This window comes from Oncorhynchus tshawytscha, linkage group LG15, assembly GCF_018296145.1.
Source record: "Oncorhynchus tshawytscha isolate Ot180627B linkage group LG15, Otsh_v2.0, whole genome shotgun sequence".
Classification (NCBI taxonomy): domain Eukaryota; kingdom Metazoa; phylum Chordata; class Actinopteri; order Salmoniformes; family Salmonidae; genus Oncorhynchus; species Oncorhynchus tshawytscha.
In genome coordinates this window covers 20,118,616-20,137,312 of record NC_056443.1, presented here as the reverse complement: position 1 = coordinate 20,137,312, position 18,697 = coordinate 20,118,616, and the positions used below count along the sequence as shown (strand labels likewise).

The 18,697-nt window shown below is 40.0% G+C and overlaps 2 protein-coding genes across 5 annotated transcripts; one reads left to right on the top strand and one right to left on the bottom strand.

Moving 5' to 3' along the window:
• The first annotated feature begins 5 nt into the window (after positions 1-5).
• Positions 6-7,951, top strand: LOC112214589. 3 transcript variants are annotated; one of them, XR_002948127.2, is made up of 6 exons: positions 6-244; positions 2,555-2,869; positions 3,685-3,957; positions 4,653-5,039; positions 5,458-5,497; positions 7,475-7,951. XR_002948127.2 is itself a non-coding variant. In XM_024373455.2 (4 exons), exons 1-4 carry the CDS (start codon positions 205-207, stop codon positions 4,787-4,789), a joined length of 765 nt encoding a protein of 254 aa, XP_024229223.1. In that variant the 5' UTR covers positions 6-204; the 3' UTR covers positions 4,790-5,333. The 3 variants fall into 3 exon arrangements, 1 of the variants encoding a protein (XP_024229223.1); XR_002948126.2 differs by lacking the exon at positions 7,475-7,951 and adding an exon at positions 5,871-5,890; XM_024373455.2 differs by lacking the exons at positions 5,458-5,497; positions 7,475-7,951 and having other exon boundaries at positions 4,653-5,333.
• A 6,099-nt stretch (positions 7,952-14,050) lies between these two features.
• LOC112214588 (natural killer cell receptor 2B4-like) lies at positions 14,051-18,484 on the bottom strand. 2 transcript variants are annotated; one of them, XM_024373454.2, is made up of 7 exons: positions 18,135-18,484; positions 16,787-17,092; positions 16,400-16,669; positions 15,282-15,389; positions 14,998-15,053; positions 14,836-14,913; positions 14,051-14,706 (listed from the first exon to the last, which is right to left on the bottom strand). In XM_024373454.2, the coding sequence occupies exons 1-7, from the start codon at positions 18,205-18,207 to the stop codon at positions 14,632-14,634; spliced, it is 966 nt and encodes a 321-aa protein (XP_024229222.2). In that variant the 5' UTR covers positions 18,208-18,484; the 3' UTR covers positions 14,051-14,631. The 2 variants fall into 2 exon arrangements, with proteins under 2 accessions (XP_024229222.2, XP_024229221.2); XM_024373453.2 differs by having other exon boundaries at positions 14,998-15,056; positions 18,135-18,479.
• Positions 18,485-18,697: the final 213 nt, after the last annotated feature.

The following is an 18,697-nucleotide window of genomic DNA, read 5'->3' as shown; positions in this document are numbered from 1 at the left end:
GTCAGAGAATTCATGCTGAATGTACAATTCAAAGGAATAGTGTGGAATAACCTTTTATACTTGTGACTTTTTGACAAACTGTTTTTTGACAAGTATGTTAACGAAGCGGAAGCCTAACCACAAACAAAAGAGGATGTAGCCTCTCTGCATCAAACTTGTCACTAGAAGGCGGAACAGTATCCATTTTGAAGGTCACATTTCAATATGGCATGTGTTGTTCTCGCTCTTCTTACAATCTTACCAGGTAGGCTGCTTACTTTTAAATGTTTCTTGATTTCATTGAGGGTCTCTAAAACTCTGTCATTGTTAATACATTGAAGTAATGAGTGATGAGAGGGGAAGGGTTGAGGTCAATTCTGTTTCAATCAAGTAAGTCAATTGAAATTACATTACAAGACTTTAAAGGAAATCCTCATTGAAAATGCGCAGTTGAAGTCGGAAGTTTAAAAAAAACTTGTTTTTCAACTTCTCCCAAAATGTCTTGTTATCAAACTATAGTGTTGGCAAGTTGGTTAGCACATCTACTTTGTACATGACACAAGTCATTTTTCCAACAATTGTTTACAGACAGATTATTTCACTTATAATTCACTGTATCACAATTTCAGTGGGTCAGAAGTTTACTTACACTAAGTTGATTGTGCCTTTTAAACAGCTTGGAAAATTCCAGAAAATGATGCCATGGCTTTAGAAGCTTCTGATAGGCTAATTGACATCATTTCAGTCAGTGCTTCTTTGCTTGACATCATGGGAAAATCAGAAGAAATCCGCCAAGACCTCAGAAAAGAATTGTAGACCTCCACAAATATGGTTCATCCTTGGGAGCAATTTCCAAACGCCTGATGGTACCACGTTCATCTATACAAACAATAGTACGCAAGTATAAACACCATGTGACCACGCAGCTGTCTTACCGCTCAGGAAAGAGATGCGTTCTCTCTCCTAGAGATGAACGTACTTTGGTGCAAAAAGTGCAAATCAATCCCAGAACAACAGCAAAGGACCTTGTGAAGATGCTGCAGGAAACAGGTACAAAAGTGTCTGTATCCACAGTAAAACGAGTCCTATATCGACATAACCTGAAAGGGCGCTCAGCAAGGAAGAAGCCACTGCTCCAAATCCGCCATAAAAAAGCCAGACGATGGTTTGCAACTGCACATGGGGACAAAGATGATACTTTTTGGAGAAATGTCCTCTGGTCTGATGAAAAAAAAATAGAACTGTTTGGCCATCATGACCATTGTTATGTTTGGAAGAAAAAGGGGGAGGCTTGCAAGCCGAAGAACACCATCCCAACTGAAGCACGGGGGTGGCAGCATCATGTGGTGGGGGTGCTTTGCTGCAGGAGGGACTGGTGCACTTCACAAAATAGATGGCATCATGAGGGAGTAAAATTATGTGGATATATTGAAGCAACATCTCAAGACATCAGTCAGGAAGTTAAAGCTTGGTCGCAAATGGGTCTTCCAAATGGACAATGACCCCAACCATATTTCCAAAGATTTGGCATAATGGCCTAAGGACAACAAAGTCAAGGTATTGGAGTGGCCATCACAAAGCCCTGACCTCAATCCTATTGAACGTTTGTAGGCAGAACTGAAAAAGTGTGTGCGAGGAAAGAGGCCTACAAACCTGACTCAGTTACACCAGCTTTGTCAGGAGGAATGGGCCAAAATTCACCCCACTTATTGTGGGAATCTTGTTGAAGGCTACCTGAAACGTTTGACCCAAGTTAAATAATTTAAAGGCAATGCTACCAAAAACTAATTGAGTGTATGTAAACTTCTGACCCACTGGGAATGTGATGAAAGAAATAAAAGCTGAAATAAATGAGTCTCTCTAATATTATTCTGACATTTCACATTCTTAAAATAAAGTGGTGATCCTAACTGACCTAAGACAGGGAATTTTTACTAGGATTAAATGTCAGAAATTGTGAAAAACTGAGTTTAAATATATTTGGCTAAGGTGTATGTAAACATCTGACTTCAACTGTATGTAAATGGTCCATTCTTGAATTAAATCATCTGAATAAAATGGGACTGACCCCAAACCCTGATAAAGGCACTTGCTATGATGTCACCTTTATCGATTAGCTTTTTGAACTTTAATGGTGTACCGAAGATCAAGGTATATGTAACCTTTCATCAGTCCATATCACATCTCGTATGAAGTAGTTTAGGCTAATTTGACCACTTTTGATACAATTTGTTTAAGGTTAAGATTTCAAACCTCCATTGATACGTATTGCCTACGTCTTGACCCATGACCGAAATAGAAAACAGAAACAGAAAGCAAATTCTAAATTGTCCTAAATGATATACGATCTCATTAAAATTACAGTTATCACAAAACCAGTTATTTATTTAAACAATAATAAATAATTTATGTTTATACTCTCAGAATATTGAAGCAATTGATGATGATAATGATGATGATCTCTGTTATTACCATAAGGATACATATTTGAATTCTGTTCTATCTAATTCTGTGTATATTACTATACATGATACCATCACCATCAGGACAATCATTCCATTCCATTATGTTTCAGTGGTGATGGGAGATACCACTGGTTACCTGGGAGATTCGGTCACCTTGTCTTCTGGAGCCAACTCATCCTGGATCTTGAGCAAGATAGAGTGGTCTATATTCAGCAACAACACCTGGATTGCAACGTACAGGAAAGAATCACACCTTCTCAAAACAGACCGTTTCTGGCAGTTTCAGGGTCGTCTAAGTCTCAACATCTCGTCCGGGGACTTAGAGATAAGAGATGTGAGGATAGGGGATGCCCTGGTTTACTCTGTTCTCCTTAAAGACTATAAGGGAGAGCAGCATAACGTACCTGTCCAGCTCACTGTGACAGGTAAGGCTCTCAATCACAACAATGTACCTGTATTAAAGGTGCACTCTAGGATTTCCATCAGATTTGCCGGCGCAAGTCAGCCCAGAACCCAAGGGTCCCAAAATGGCAATTGAATGCAAGCTTTTCAGCCCCCAAAACATGTATTGTTAAACATTTCTAGTCTGTCTATCTATGGGTAACAGGGTATACGTGTTATGCTCGACTCACTCAGTTTTCCACCACAAAACACCAGAAAAAGGCCAAAAAAGAGTAGAACCAGCTCGCCTGCTTTTACATTATGATTTCAATATTAGATGTTCAATGTTTCTTTTGAAAAAATATGAATAGTTTCACAATATTAAAACAAGAGTCCAGTTCACGTAACAGGGTTGACCTTAACATGAGGGACAGGCGTTTCATGTGATAAGATGAATCACTAATCATATGAAATAAATAATAATCTTCAGAAATTCATTTGTTAAAGCAACAAAATAACTAGGGCTTTACAATGATGGTGAACACTTTTGGGGTTGGGGTTAATTATGTTGAGATCTATCTAGAAATCACAGTAGGTGCGGACAGGAGGGACATGTTAAAATGCAGAATTTTGGCACTTTCTCACAGATTTATTATATTTTCTATGAGGTCTTATTCTTATAACAGTCTTTTAAAACTGAATATTTAAGCACAATTTCTAATTAAAATATCAAAGGGATGCAAAAGGTACTCATTTGGTGGAACAACTCTACTGTATTCATGTTGTATTCCCAGTTTTGTTTCTGGAAAATGTGTTTTCTATTCACGAGAGCTTCCTGTATTTCCGTTCAAATGTCCAGAGCGTCTCAGCAAGCCCAGCGTCCGTAAGGTCTTCAGCATGTTGAAGGACAGCCATTGTGTGATGGCTCTTCAGTGCTCCTCTTCAGTGAAGGACACCCACCTCTCCTGGGAACCAGAGGCTGTGTTTGAGGATGCCTTCTGGAAGGGGAATCCCAACACCAACGTCTCTGTCGTCTGGACGTCTTACAGCCCCAACAGAAATGCCACCTTCACCTGTACTGCCAGCAATGGGCTCTCTAAAGCCTCCAGGGTTGTGACGGAGAGATGCCAAGGTACGGTCACTTCTAGGGCCAGGATTCTTTCCCGGGAACACATGATCTGACCAGAAAAACAGTGGTGATTTCATCATTCTATGGGCAGGGAGTTCTTACGCTGGTCAAGCTTGCTGTTGTGTTGTGCATTTTGGTTGTTTCAGATTATTTTGTGCCCAATAGAAATGAATGGTAAATAATGTATTGTATCATTTTGGAGTCACTTTTATTGTAAAAATGTTTTTAATTTTTTTTAAGTAGTGGGTGTGGTCAATGGCACAGTTTTAGAGACTCTCCTCATGGCCGCATATACAAAAGTTTTCCATTTTATAGCTAATTTCCTGCAATTATACACATTTTGCCATGGCTTACGCCGTGTCCTAATGCTATCTGAGTGACTTAAACATTATAACAAAATCAATGGGTGCCCCATGCCATGACATTTTTGGAATTTCAGATTTTAAGATTTTTTTTATTTTGGTGATAGTTCTCAAAGATGATGTTATTTAAAAACATTTTGCCCCATTATTTTTTCTACAGACTTCATATCCGGTTTGAGTCGTTTAAGTTTACACTGAAAAAGCTTGATGTAGTCATTGCATGCTAGGAATATGGGTCCAAATACTAATCTTTTGACTACTTTACAACAACAAAATTGTCACTTTCCAAATATTTTTGGACCTGACTGTATTTCTATTCTCTCCCTGTCTCCTCAGAGCCCGGCATGGTGGGAGAGACCCGCTTCCCTGGAATAGTTTTTCTAATGTTGCTCTTAGGAATTGTGTTTGGATGTGTTTTAACATATATTTGTTTTAGAGTTGAGCTAAAAATGTTCCCCGTATCAACTTTGTAAACTTTGTTTTCATGTGCATGATGCCTTGCTTAAAATTGATGTAAAAAATCAAATCCGCTGCAGCAGATTTGCTTGGTCCTTTCTTGCTGCAGCTTTCTGCGGAGTAATTAACACAGGTTTTTTAACTGCCAATTCTCTTGGGTGTTATCCCCAGGGTTTGGAAGGCGGCCGTGTTCTCCCTCTCCACAATAGTGGTGAGATACCAAACCCGGTCGCGGGATGGCTTTCCCTTCGATCTCCAATGAGTTAGGTAAATCTGATTTTAGTTATCTTGAACTTTACTTGTGGAAAGATCTCCAAGGCTTTCTAAAGTTGGATGAATTGGGGCCTCTAGGGCAATTCAAAAGGCTAATTGAGGACCTTTATACTGAAGAATGTATTTGTTTTCTATGACTGTGTTTAGCTTTTTGTATATTGATGTGTGCACTATGTATATTGATGTGCTTATGAACTGTATATTGATGTGTATACAGGGTTCATCTTTAAAATGGACCTTGGTCTTAGCATGACTCACTGTTCAAATAAAGCTTAATTATTATTTATATTTTTTGGTAATCAACAATTAAAGGTATTAGGATTGCTGCCATTCCAATACAGTCTTGCTTACACCAGACTCTACTAAATATATTTATAACTAACCCAATATAGTTAATCTGTGTCATTTACAGTGGGAGCAAATTAAGCATAGTGGGCAGAAAAAGCAAGAAGGTGAGTAAAGCACGAGCTAGCGAGATCCTATTGGCTCGTTGTCGCATGTACAGTGCATTCAGGAAGTATTCAGACCCCTTAACTTTTTCCACAGTTTGTTACGTTACAGCCTTATTCTAAAATCCTCATCAATCGAAACACAATACCCCATAATGACAAAGAAAAAACAGATGGAAAAAAAAAGAAAAAAAATTGTATTCAAAACCAAAAACTGAAATATCACATTTGTATAAGTATTCAGACCCTTTACTCAATACTCAACACGATTACAGCCTTGAATCCTCTTGCGTATGACGCTACAAGCTTGGCCCACCTGTATTTGGGGAGTTTGGCACACCTGTAATTGGGGAGTTTCTCCCATTTTTCTCTGTAGATCCTCTCAAGCTCTGTCAGGTTGGATGGGGAGCATCGCTGTACAGCTATTTTCATGTCTCTCCAGAGATGTTTGATCGGGTTCAAGTCCGGGCTCTGGCTGGGCCACTCAAGGACATTCAGAGACTTGTCCCAAAGCCACTCCTGCGTTGTCTGTGTGCTTCGGGTCATTGTCCTGTTGGAAGGTGAACCTTCACCCCAGTCTGAGGTCCTGAGCGCTCTGGGGCAGGTTTTCATAAAGGATCTCTCGGTACTTTGGTCCGTTCATCTTTCCCTTGATCCTGACTAGTCTCCCAGTCCTGCCGCTGAAAAACATCCCCACAGCATGATGCTGCTACCACCATGCTTCACCATAGGGAGGTGTAAGGTTTCCTCCAGATGTGACACTTGGCATTCAGGCCAAAGAGTTCAATCTTGGTTTCATCAGACCAGAGAATATTGCCATAATTGGTAACAATATAAAGATATTGAAGCACATTTGATTACTACGCTAGTTGTTCTTGAATAAGAAAATGTTGTGTAGGGTTCCCATAGTTAATCCAGTAGAAGTACTTTCTGTAGTACCTCTTTCATACCTTATGCTGCCTGTCACCCAGTCATTTGTGATGCAGACTTATCACTTTATCTAAGATATTAAATGTCTTATATGCCTATCATGTACTTCATCAAACAATACAACTTCATCAAACAAGTTATGTAAGCCTAAATCTCTTCAAAATAAAAGGTTATATCTATCTATCTACTCTACGATCAACAAAAGGAAAATATTGAATAATGAAAAAGTAGGCAACAAAAAAATTCTGCAATGTGCAGGTCATGATGAAATTCAACAGTAACATCTTATTAATCATTAGGTGGGTGCTTACATTTGTCCTATTTCAATCATTTAAAAGTGTGTATTATACAAATGTGAAATGTGTTTTTTTTGCATATCCCACTCCCCCTGGCCAAGGATCAGACATTATTGACAGTGACCCTGGAGCAATTAGGGTTAAGTGCCTTGCTGAAGGGCACATCGACAAATCCTTCACTTAGTCATTTGGGGATTCAAACCAACAACCACTAGGTTACTGGCCCAACACTTTTAACCGCTAGACTTCTCTTCTACGCCAATATACCAAATGTACATTAAGGAACTCCCCTCACCTGGTTGTTTAGGTCTTAATTGAAAGGGAAAACCAAAAACCTGCAGACGGTTCTACAGTATATCTATGGAAGCCCAGCCTATGACCACATCCTGTTCAGCCTAGAGAACTTCCTGTTCAACTTACAGTACTTCCTGGTAGGGAGAAGAGGAGTGTCCAAATGTGATCTTATCATACCCAGTCTGCAGCAAAATGTGACAGACAACCAAAAATAAACCATTTCAGCATCATGAAAGGTGGCCCATTTCCAAACTAGACTACAGTAGTGGTATTTTAGAAATGGTATTTTCTAGTTATAGTCTTGCAAAGTCAGTTTCCTCATTTTTAAACTGAAGCATTCATTCGCATTCATCTCTCGTCTCCCCTCAAACTGGGATACAGGTGAATATACAACTTCTGAGTTGAAATATCCTTTCTTCTATACTTTCACTGCTTTATGGTGACATTTTGCCCCTCTAAGCCTGCAGGGATCTCCACGGAGTCCCCTACTGTCTTGTGGAACGACCGGTATGAAGAAACAACCACAACGGAAACATAAAAATGTACATTGGCATTCTGACATCAATCAATGTTGACACTTTATATTACAGTGCACTTACTACTGTGTAATTATTCATGTAAGTACGGTGTAGCAAGTGTTGTAATTACTCATTGTTACACTGTATTACTTGTTACATTGTGCCTACATAAATAATTTCACAATAATACACTGCAATGCAAAGTCCTACATAATCAATAATAGATAATAATTGATTGGATTTATATAGCACATTTCCGGGTTTGATTTATACTGTACGTGGCACTTTACATATTTGCACTTTTTACGTATCTAAGCATGTGGGTCCGATTTTACTTCTTTACATGTCAGTCAGAAGTAATGTATTATAAACCCTTCAACCAAAACAACTGTCATAAATTAAAACAAAATACAGTTACAGTTCAGTGAAGTGTGGTATTTAAAGTGTGGTATTTAAAGGGTGGTATTTAAAGTGTGGTATTTAGGGCTGTCACGCCCTGACCTTAGAGATCCTTTTCATGCCTCTATTTTGGTTTGGTCAGGGCGTGAGTTGTGGGGTGGGCATTCTATGTTTTGTGTTCTATGTTTTCTATTTCTGTGTGGTTCTCAATCAGAGGCAGCTGTCTATCGTTGTCTCTGATTGAGAACCCTACTTAGGTAGCCTTTTCCCACCTGTGTTTTGTGGGTAGTTTTCTGTTTTTGTGTCTGCACCAGACAGAACTGTTTTGTTTGTTTCTGTTTGTTCTCTTTGTTGTTTTTGTTATTCAGTGTTCAGTTCTATTAATAAATCATGAACACTTACCACACTTTGGTCCACATCTTCATGCAACACTGTTTCCCATGCTTGTTCAATAAACAATTAATGAACATGCACCTGTGGAACGGTCGTTAAGACCCTAGCAGCTTACAGACGGTAGGCAATTAAGGTCAGTTTTGAAAACCTAGGCCACTAAAGATGCCTTTCTACTGACTCTGAAAAACACCAAAAGAAAGATGCCCATGGTCCCTGCTCATCTGCGTGAACGTGCCTTAGGCATGCTACAAGGAGGCATGAGGACTGCAGTTGTGGCCAGGGCAATAAATTGCAATGTTCGTACTGTGAGACGCCTAAGACAGCGCTACAGGGAGAGAGGACGGACAGCTGATCGTCCTCGCAGTGGCAGACCATGTGTAACAACACCTGAACAGGATCTGTACATCCGAACATCACACCTCCGGGACAGGTACAGGATGGCAACAACTGCTCGAGTTACACCAGGAACGCACAATCCCAACATCAGTGCTCAGACTGTCCGCAATAGGCTGAGAGAGGCTGGACTGAGGGCTTGTAGGCCTGTTGTAAGGCAGGTCCTCACCAGACATCACTGGCAACAACGTCGCCTATGGGCACAAACACACCGTCGCCGTTTTTCCTAACTTTATCATGCCAGCAAGCATATGCAATAGATACAAAGCATGAACAGGATAAAGTCAAATCTAATTTCAAAACTTACCATAGTGGAGTTTAGAGAGTAGGAGAAGTAGTATTCCCTGTTTGGAGAAACAGGAGAAGGGGACCACCAGACATTTCTTTAAGGCGTTGCATGACTGTTCCCTCTGGCTGTATGTCCTTCTTATCCAGGGGTGTCATGCAACCCAAAAATCTTAGGGGGAACAAAGTACACGAGGACGGCTGGATTGTCCGGAGGGGGGATATGCTCGAAACAACCACCCGAAACAGCTTTTTCCTGTAAATATCATACATTTTTCTCCATATCTAAGCATACTGTTTGATCTGTCTGTATCAACCTCTCTGGTGATGCAAATAAAAACAACTTAATATGCTTCACTGCAGCTCTGATAAAATCTGGGTAAAAGATTGAAAGGAATGTGATGCTTATTCAGTGCATGTAGTTATTGCTTGCTTTTCTAAAGTCTACCAAACTTGCCAGCAGGCATGCCAGCTAAGATAGTTAGACAAGTTAACTTGTGACTGACAGCCTGGAATGGCTTCTTGGTAGCTAGTTATGAGGTTGGAAAATTGGGAACCCATCTGGGCAAGCCAACTTCATAAAATTGCTAGGTGGCTAATAGAAACAACATCACATTTTTTGGTTTTAATTCAAGAAAGTTGTTTTTAATGTATTTTTTACAGGACAAATCTGAGGGGGTACATGCCCCTGTACCCCTATGGGCATGACACCTATGTTCTTATCAATGTCATTGGTATCTAACAGTTGACTAACCAAAACACACCAAGAAGAAAGAGTAGAGAAGAGAAAGAGCAGACTTCCTTTTGATGAGGGCTGCTCTTCTATACAATAATGACTGTATGTTAGTTGAAAAGGAAGTCAAATTTTATAGTTCCTATCTGAATATACCCATTTCGCTTAGCTTGAGAGCTAGACGATGAGGCGTGGCCGTGTTTGGGGTCTATCACTGTGTTGATCAGTCTGATGGTGGTGGTTTTGGAGCCTGTGTTTCCTAGCTGCTGCTGGTTGTGTGGTTAGAAGAAGATGGCGCCGACGGAGATGGAAGCTTCATACAGTATGCCTGCAGAAGGGTTTGCATGACTTCTGGATAATCTCGTAATTCTCAAACTTTATTTTGGATTTATGCCATGTTAATATGATATCTGATTGAGAATGTATTAGAAATACATATTTGAATGACTTCTGAGTATTTTGCATTTAAGTGGGCAGATCTAAACTCAAATGTATTTTGTAACAAGATACAGTCTGTGTGCATTTTCATCTAGGCTTCATATGCCTGCAGAAGGGTTTGCATGACTTCTGGATAATCTTGTAATTCTCAAACTCTGTAATGACTTAGGCGATGTTAATATGATACCTGAATGAGAACGACTAACACAATCAATGAGGGCCCCCTAGAAAAAAAAATATATTCGGGGATCTGAAACAGTCTTTGAATGTTTGTAATTTTTGTTCAAACCCTAACCAGCGCTCAATGGGAATGTTAGCTAATGTTATGGGAATGTTAGCTAATGTTATGGGAATGTTCCCGGTTTACTGGGAATGCTCTCAATCAACAATTTTCTCAGTAACGTCTTACTTGCTATGACAATGAGACTGTATGTTGTTGTTTATCTCCTTTAGTTGAATGCACTGTCACTCTGGATAACCAAACTGTAAATGTGTGTATATGGGAAAATGAAGAACTGCAAAGCAGACTGGGTATTGTTATTGGCCTTGGTTTTTATGGCAGAGCTCATTAGAATAATACTCAGCATGCTTTGCAACTGTTCATTTTTACAAATACATTTATATTTAGTTAATTTAGCAGATGCTTATATCACACAATAGTGCTGTCAGACTTTTGATACATATTTAAGGTGAAAGGGGGCCACAAAATTGTGAACCGCTATGAAGTAATGGAAAAGAAAAATATTTTGAAAATACAAATTACAGCTTCTGAAAGTATCTTGTTACAAAATACAGTTTGGTTCCGCCCACTTCAACACAAAATACTCAGAAGTAATTCAAGTATGTATTTAAAATACAGACATACCACCCATCTGTTCATAGCTCAATAACCCAACTAAATGACCAAAACGATGGGCCAAAAATTACTCGACGTGTGTTCTATCCACTATTTACCCAGGAAAACAGTTGTGAATTCAGGAATCTATCGGCAGGGACTTCTTACACTCGTCCAACTTGCTGTTGGGTTTGTGAGCAGCGTTTATTGTATTTCTGTTCTTACTCTCTTTATGTCTCCCCTTGTGATTAGTGGAACAGCCCAAGCTTGCCGTGGTGGTGAAAGAGAACTGCAATGCTGGAATTGTTTTTGGAATATTCGTTTTGTGTTCTGAGGTTTTTCTACATATGTTCTCAGAAGTTAATTAAAGGGTTTACATTTTTATTTATATCATTTCACAATGTCTCTAGATGTTCCCATGTGTGTTTATAGCTGCTAAATCAAATGGGACTGTTATAGATGTATGTATTATGTCTGTCAGAGTCATTCATAATGTGCTTATCAAGTGCTACTACATTTCTAAGTTAATTCAACACCTTGTCTCTCATTTTTCTCCATATTTATAGACAGAATTATTGTAATATGATATATTTATTGTCTGATTGCAAAGATCCACATTTTGTGAGCAGATAGCATGTTGAATTTATGTGAATGTGACTGAAGATGAGGTATTAAAACAATTGTTATTATAAGGAAATGTACAGCTATTTACTTACTCTACAATACAAACTTAAACTACAATACACAAAAACACAAAGAAATAAATGTCCACTATTGTAGAATCACAGCTTTCAGAATATATATATATATTTTACTGCTATTATTAGTTGTTATTGCACAACTATAAACAGTTAATGCAACAATAGAATACAATAGGCTATAACTTAAAGGCCCAGTGCAGTCAAAAGCGTGATTATCTTCTGTTTTATATATATTTCCACACTAGGAGGTTGGAATAATACTGTGAAATTGTGAACATTATGATAATGCCCTTTTAGTGTAAAAGCTGTTTGAAAACACTGCCTGAAATAACAGCCTCTTTTTGGTGGTGACATCACCATGTGATAAATTAGTTAATAGATCAATAAGAAAAAGAGTTCCAAACCTCTTTGCCAAAACAGCACATTTTCAGTTTTCCAGACCACTACCAGACAGTGCTACCAAAATTCTTGCTTGAGAAAATATTTGCTAAGGTCTTTAGATTCTTTTTGACTATTTGAATTGAAAACAATCACAGTAAGGTACTTAATTGTTACCCAGAAATGATGTTATATTGAGATAAAAATGGATGCACTGAACCTTTAATAAAAAAAGTTATGTTAGCCTGAATCTCTAGAAAATAAAAGGTTCTAATGCATGCACGCATCCGCACACATCCTCACATCCGCACACACACACACACACACACACACACACACACACACACACACACACACACACACACACACACACACACACACACACACACACACACACAGAACTTGAAAAACAAGTTTTAATGACTCCAACATAAGTGTATGTAAACTTCCGACTTCAACTGGATTCAGTACCAGTCAAAAGTTTGGACACACCTACTCATTCAAGGGTTTTTCTTTATTTTTACTATTTTTTACATTGTAGAATACTAGTGAAGTCATCAAAACTATGAAATAACATATATGGAGTCAAGTATTAACCAAAAAGGTGTTATTTTGAGCCAATCAGTTGTGTTGTGACAAGGTAGGGGTGGTATACAGAAGATAGCCCTATTTGTTAAAAGACCAAGTCTATATTATGGCAAGAACAGCTCAAATAAGTAAAGAGAAACGACAGTCCATCATTACTTTAAGACATGAAGGTCAGCCAATCTGGAAAAAGTCAACTACTTTGAAAGTTTCTTCAAGTGCAGTCACAAAAGCGATCAAGCGCTATGATGAAAATGGCTCTCATGGGGACTGCCACAGGAAAGGAAGACCCAGAGTTACCTCTGTAGCAGAGGATAAGTTCATTAGAGGTAACAGCACCTCAGATTGCAGCCCAAATAAATGCTTCACAGAGTTCAAGTAACAGACACATCTCAACATCAACTGTTTAGAGGAGACTACGTGAATCAGGCCTTAATGGTCAAATTGCTGCAAAGAAACCACTACTAAAAGGACACCAATAAGAAGAAGAGACTTGCTTGGGCCAAGAAACATGAGCAATGGACATTAGACCGGTGGAAATCTGTCCTTTGGTCTGATGAGTCCAAATTTGAGATTTTTGGTTCCAAACGCTGTGTCTTTGTGAGACGCAGAATAGATGAACAGATGATCTCTGTATGTGTGGTTCCCACCGTGAAACATGGAGGAGTTGTGGGGGTGTGTTGCTGGTGACACCGTCAGTGATTTATTTAGAATTGAAGGCACACTTAACCAGCATGGCTACCACAGCATTCTGGAGCGATACGGCATCCCATCTGGTTTGCGTTTAGTGGGACTATGATTTGGTTTTCAACAGGACAATTACACATCCAGGCTGAGTACTGGCTATTTGACCAAGAAGGAGAGTGATGGAGTGCTGCATCAGATGACCTGGCCTCCACAATCACCCTACCTCAACCCAATTGAGATGGTTTGGGATGAGTTGGACCACAGAGTGAAGGAAAAGCAGCCAACAAGCGCTTAGCATATGTGGGAACTCCTTCATATGTGGGAACTGTTAGAAAAGCATTCTTCATTAAGCTGATTGAGAGAATGCCAAGAGTGCGCAAACCTGTCATCAAGGCAAAGGGTGGCTACTTTGAACAATCTAAAGTCTAAAATATTTTTTTCATTTGTTTAACACCTTTTTGGTTAATACTTGATTCCATATATGTCATTTCATAGTTTTGATCATCTTCACTAGTATTCTACAATGTAGAAAATAGTAAAAATTGAGAAAAACCCTGGAATGAGTAGATGTGTCCAAACTATGACTGGTACTGTATACATACGACATGGCCAAAGGTATGTGGACACCTGCTGGGGACTTGCTTCCAGTCAGCCACGAGCTTTAATGAGGTTGGGCACTGATGTTGGGCAATTAGGCCTGGCTCGCAGTCAGCGTTCCAATTCATCCCAACGGTGTTCACTGGGGTTGAGGTCAGGGCTCTGTGCAGGCCAGGCAAGTTCTTCCACACCGATCTCAACAAGCCATTTCTGTATGCACCTCCCTTTGTGCACGACGGCATGGTCATGCTGAAACAGAAAAGGGCTTTCCCCAAACTGTTGCCACAAAGTTGGAAGTATAGAATCGTCTAGCATGTCACTGTATTCTGTAGTGTTAAGATTTCCCTTCACTGAAACTTAGGGGCCTAGCGTGAACCATGAAAAACAGCCACAAAACATGACGGTGCCATGATTAAAGTCACTGAGCTCTTCAGTGCTGCCATTCTACTGCCAATGTTTGTCTGTTGAGATTGGATGAAATAGCTGCTGCCATTCTACTGCCAATGTTTGTCTGTTGAGATTGGCTGAAATAGCTGAATCCACAAATTTGAGTAGGGCGAGAAATTAAACAGTAACATCTAGGCCTATATTCAGAATGTACATGTGTAAGATGCAGAGGATGCAGAGGGTTCTATATCTATGGAAGGCGCAGCCTGTGACCACATCCTGTTCAGCTCACAATACTTCCTGGAAAGGAGAAGGGTGGGCTTCCCGGCGTCCAAACGTGATCTTATCATACAGAGTCTGCGGCTACATGTGACAGATAATCAAGAAGAAACTGTTTCAGCATCAAGAAAGGTAGTGACTATTCTCAAAGTAGACTAAATAGTCTTCCATTCAACCACATACATTTTACCATTATGACCATTTATATCTTACCTTGTTCAATCTTGGGATAACCAGATCATTGACAGTTTCATAGATGGATATTGGGTTTACATGACTGTTTGATCTTGTCTGGAATCAAAATACAGCCCATTACAATACAATACATACAGCTTTAACACATTCAGATACATAATACTGGCATTGTATACTTACATCTCTACTTCTTGTGTTGATCATAACATCAGCATATATTGTGTTGTCAGTTAGATCTGCTGTGTTTAATAAGAACAAAATATCAACCAATCAGAAACATTTCAAACAGGATATCAACAAACATATCCAGGAATAAATAAACAACACTCATAACGGGTTTCACTCTTCTACCAATTTTTAGTAAATCCCCAAATTGAAAACAAAATCATATCAGCTGAAGAATTCTTCTAGAACCACCTGAAATGTCACTTTAAGTACAGCTGAGGGCCCTAAGCTGTACATACCTTTGTTACGGTGTTTCCTGCAGTAGCACACTGCCACAGCTACAGTGAGGATCAGCACCACAGCGCCTCCTACTGATACTCCGATGTAGATGGAATACCATGCCTGTCCTGTCACATATTGTACACCACACATGATTAGACTATACAGTATGATAACGACTACAGGGCTCTATGTCTTATACAGGTAACTGCCAAAATAAAGGAAACCCTTGAGTAAATGACAGATACAAAGTAAAATGAAACCAGGTGCTTCCACACAGGTGTGGTTCCTGACTTAATTAAGCAATTAACATCCCGTCATGCTTGGGGTCCTGAATAAAAATGCCCAGTTGCGGTCCTCCCGAGTGGCACAGTGTTCTAAGGCACTGCATTGCAGTGCTAGCTGTGCCACCAGAGATCCTGATTCGGGTCCAGGCTTTGTCGAAGCTGGCCACGACCGGGAGACCCATTGGACGGCGCACAATTGGCCCATCATCGTCCTGGTTAGGGGAGGGTTTGGCCGGCAGGGATGTTCTTGTCCCATTGCACTCTAGCGACTCCTGTGGTGGGCCGGGCGCAATGCACACTGACACCGTCGCCAGTTGTACGGTGTTTCCTCCGACACATTAGTGTGGCTGGCTTCCGTGTTAAGTGTCAAGAAGCAGTGCAGCTTGCCTGGGTTGTGTTTCGGAGGACGCACGGCTCTCAACCTTTGCCTCTCCTGAGTCTGTACGGGAGTTGCAGCGATGGGACCAGACTAAAACTACCAATTGGATACCACGAAATTGGGGAGAAAAAAGGGTTTAAAAAAAATCCCAGTGGTCCATTATTTTGGCTACCATGACTAGAAGAAGAGATGTCAATGACTTTGAAAGAGGGGTCTCAATGGATTATAGGGGGTTTAAAGGGTGTGTGTGTGTCTCAGTCACCAGGTCTCATCCCAATTGAACTCTTATGGGGGATTCTGGAGTGGTGTCTGAGACAGCGTTTTTCACACACCATTTGAACCCCCGAGCCAGATAAAAGTGTCTGCTAAATGATGTAAATGTAATCAAAAGTATTACATATTCTACTTGACAACATAAGCCTATAAGCACACTGAAAAGTGTATAGAAGGGATTATTATGATATCTAGGTACCTGGGGTGGTTGTGTCATTACTACACTTTACTGTCGTAGAGGCAGTTTTCCAACTGACTAGGTTGGAGGCGTTGCACTTTACACTGATGTCTCCCTCTGCTGGTGAGAGAGAGAATTGAATCTGCTGGGCGTCACCGTAGATCTCATTGTCTCTCTCCCACGTGTAGGTAAGGTTGGGGTAGCAGGACACGTTGCACACCAGCCATACCGTACAGGAGTGGTTGGCCAATAGCTTGATGTCTGTCTGGATCACCATCTTCGATATAGGCTCTGAGAGAGAGCCGTCAACGAGATGATACCAGTGTAAGACAATGGATGGAAGATGTCATTAACACTGTAGTCATAGAAAAGGAAACAAACTATGTAAAAAAGCTGACAACTGCCTACCGTGAACCTGCAGAGTGACAGCCTTAGTGGGAATCTGCTTGTCTGTTTCAGCAGTAACAAGAAATTCCCCTGAGTCTTGCAGAGTCAGTTTCCTAATTGTTAAACTGAAGTTAATGACATTCAACTCTAGTCTCCCATCAAACTGGGATCCTCGTGAATACACAACTTCTGAGTTGAATTCTGCAATATCCTTTCCTCTGTACTTCCACTGCATTATGGTGGCATTTTGCCCCTCTAAGCCTGCAGGGATCTCCACGGAGTCCCCTACTGTCTTGTGGAATGACAGGTATGAAGAAACACCCACACCTGAAACACAAACATGTACATTAGCATTCTGACACCAATCAAAGGTTACTCTTTACATTACAGTGTACTTACTACTGTGTAATTATTCATGTACGTACTGTATAGCAAGTGTTGTAATTACTCATTGTTACACTGTAATACTTGTTACAGTGTGTCTTACATGAATAATTACACAATAATACACTGCAGTGCAACGTCCTACCTAATCAATAATATATTATAATGAATTGGATTTATATAGAGCATTTCCAGGTTTCATTTATGCTTTACGTGGCACTTTGCATATTTTCACTTTATATCTTTACGTATCTGAGTGTGTGGGTCCTATTTTACTTCATTAAAGTCCACCCCTCCCCAACATTCAGTAGAACAGGATGAGATGACAGGAAAAGAGAAGTGGTGGTGGATCTGATAACCCCTCCTCAGTTCACAAGTACAAACCACACTGTGTTCAATGTGTAATTATTCACCAGAAATGTGTCATGTACTGCATACTGCATTATAAAGACATGTCAGTCTGAAGTAACAAATTATAAACCCTTACACAAAAAAATCATCTGTCATGAATTAAGACAAAATAAAGTTACAACTCAATGAGGGGGGATATTTAGGGCATAACTGCAGTTATCCTAGTCCTGCAGTGTATCTTATTATGTAATAAAAACAATCATTTGATACAGTCCCGTATTGCCTTACATTTAATGAATGACATGCGTTTCACATCGTAAGATCTGTTGCGTTCTAGAAGCACTGCAACAGCTGCCGACCCAACCACACCATCGGCACTCATTCTAAACTGCTGAATCACTTCATCATGATATGTTGCTAACTATAGGTATTATGTAGGTGTTATCACACAGTAATAAAGCAAAAGATCCTAAATACCCAACCAATCACTGATTACTAGGCATTCTACAGTCAACACACACCGTTGCAAAGACCAACAAGGAAGTTAGAGAAAGCTAACGGTTTTACTAACTTTATAATACAAGCATGAACAGGAGGAAGTCATTTAAACATTTTTTTTTTTTACAAAACTTACCATAGTGGAGGTTAGAGAGTAGGATAAGTAGTATTCCCTGTTTTGAGAAGGAGGAGAAGGGACAACCAAACATCTCTTTAAGGCGTTGTATGACTGCTTCCTCTGGCTGTATGTACTTATCTATCACTGTCACTGGTAGCTAGCAGTTGACTAACCAAAACACACAGAGAAGAAAGAGTAGAGACCTCCTTTTGACGAGGGCTGCTGTTTTAAAAAAAGAATTCCCGTATGAGGCGTGGGCTTTGGCACTATTTGGGGTTTGGCACTGTGTTGATCAGTCTGATGGTGGTGGTTTTGCAGCATGTGTTTCCAAGCTGCTGCTGGTTGTGTGGTTAATGGTCGTGGTATTACTCCGATACATACCGGTAGCTGTGTTATTTTAGGAGCTGACCACTCAAAGTTGCAGAAAGTCAAAAGGAGGGATACAGAAAGAGGACGAGAGGGGGGTTTAGAGAGAGCGAGTGAGAGAGAGCAAAAATATCATAACAGAATGTGTGTGTTTTCATCTTGGCTTCATATGCCTGCAGAAGTGTTTGCATGACTTCTTCTGCATGCTCATAAGT

Coding starts and splice junctions, on each gene's coding strand:
- LOC112214589 (XM_024373455.2), top strand. CDS start 205: ATGGCATGTGTTGTTCTCGCTCTTCTTACAATCTTACCAG. Junction 2,870..3,684: donor TGTCCAGCTCACTGTGACAG/GTAAGGCTCTCA, acceptor TCAAATGTCCAG/AGCGTCTCAGCAAGCCCAGC. Junction 3,958..4,652: donor TGTGACGGAGAGATGCCAAG/GTACGGTCACTT, acceptor CTGTCTCCTCAG/AGCCCGGCATGGTGGGAGAG.
- LOC112214588 (XM_024373453.2), bottom strand. CDS start 18,207: ATGTTTGGTTGTCCCTTCTCCTCCTTCTCAAAACAGGGAATACTACTT. Junction 16,670..16,786: donor TGTCACTCTGCAGGTTCACG/GTAGGCAGTTGT, acceptor GCTCTCTCTCAG/AGCCTATATCGAAGATGGTG. Junction 14,914..14,997: donor TCAACACAAGAAGTAGAGAT/GTAAGTATACAA, acceptor TTTTGATTCCAG/ACAAGATCAAACAGTCATGT.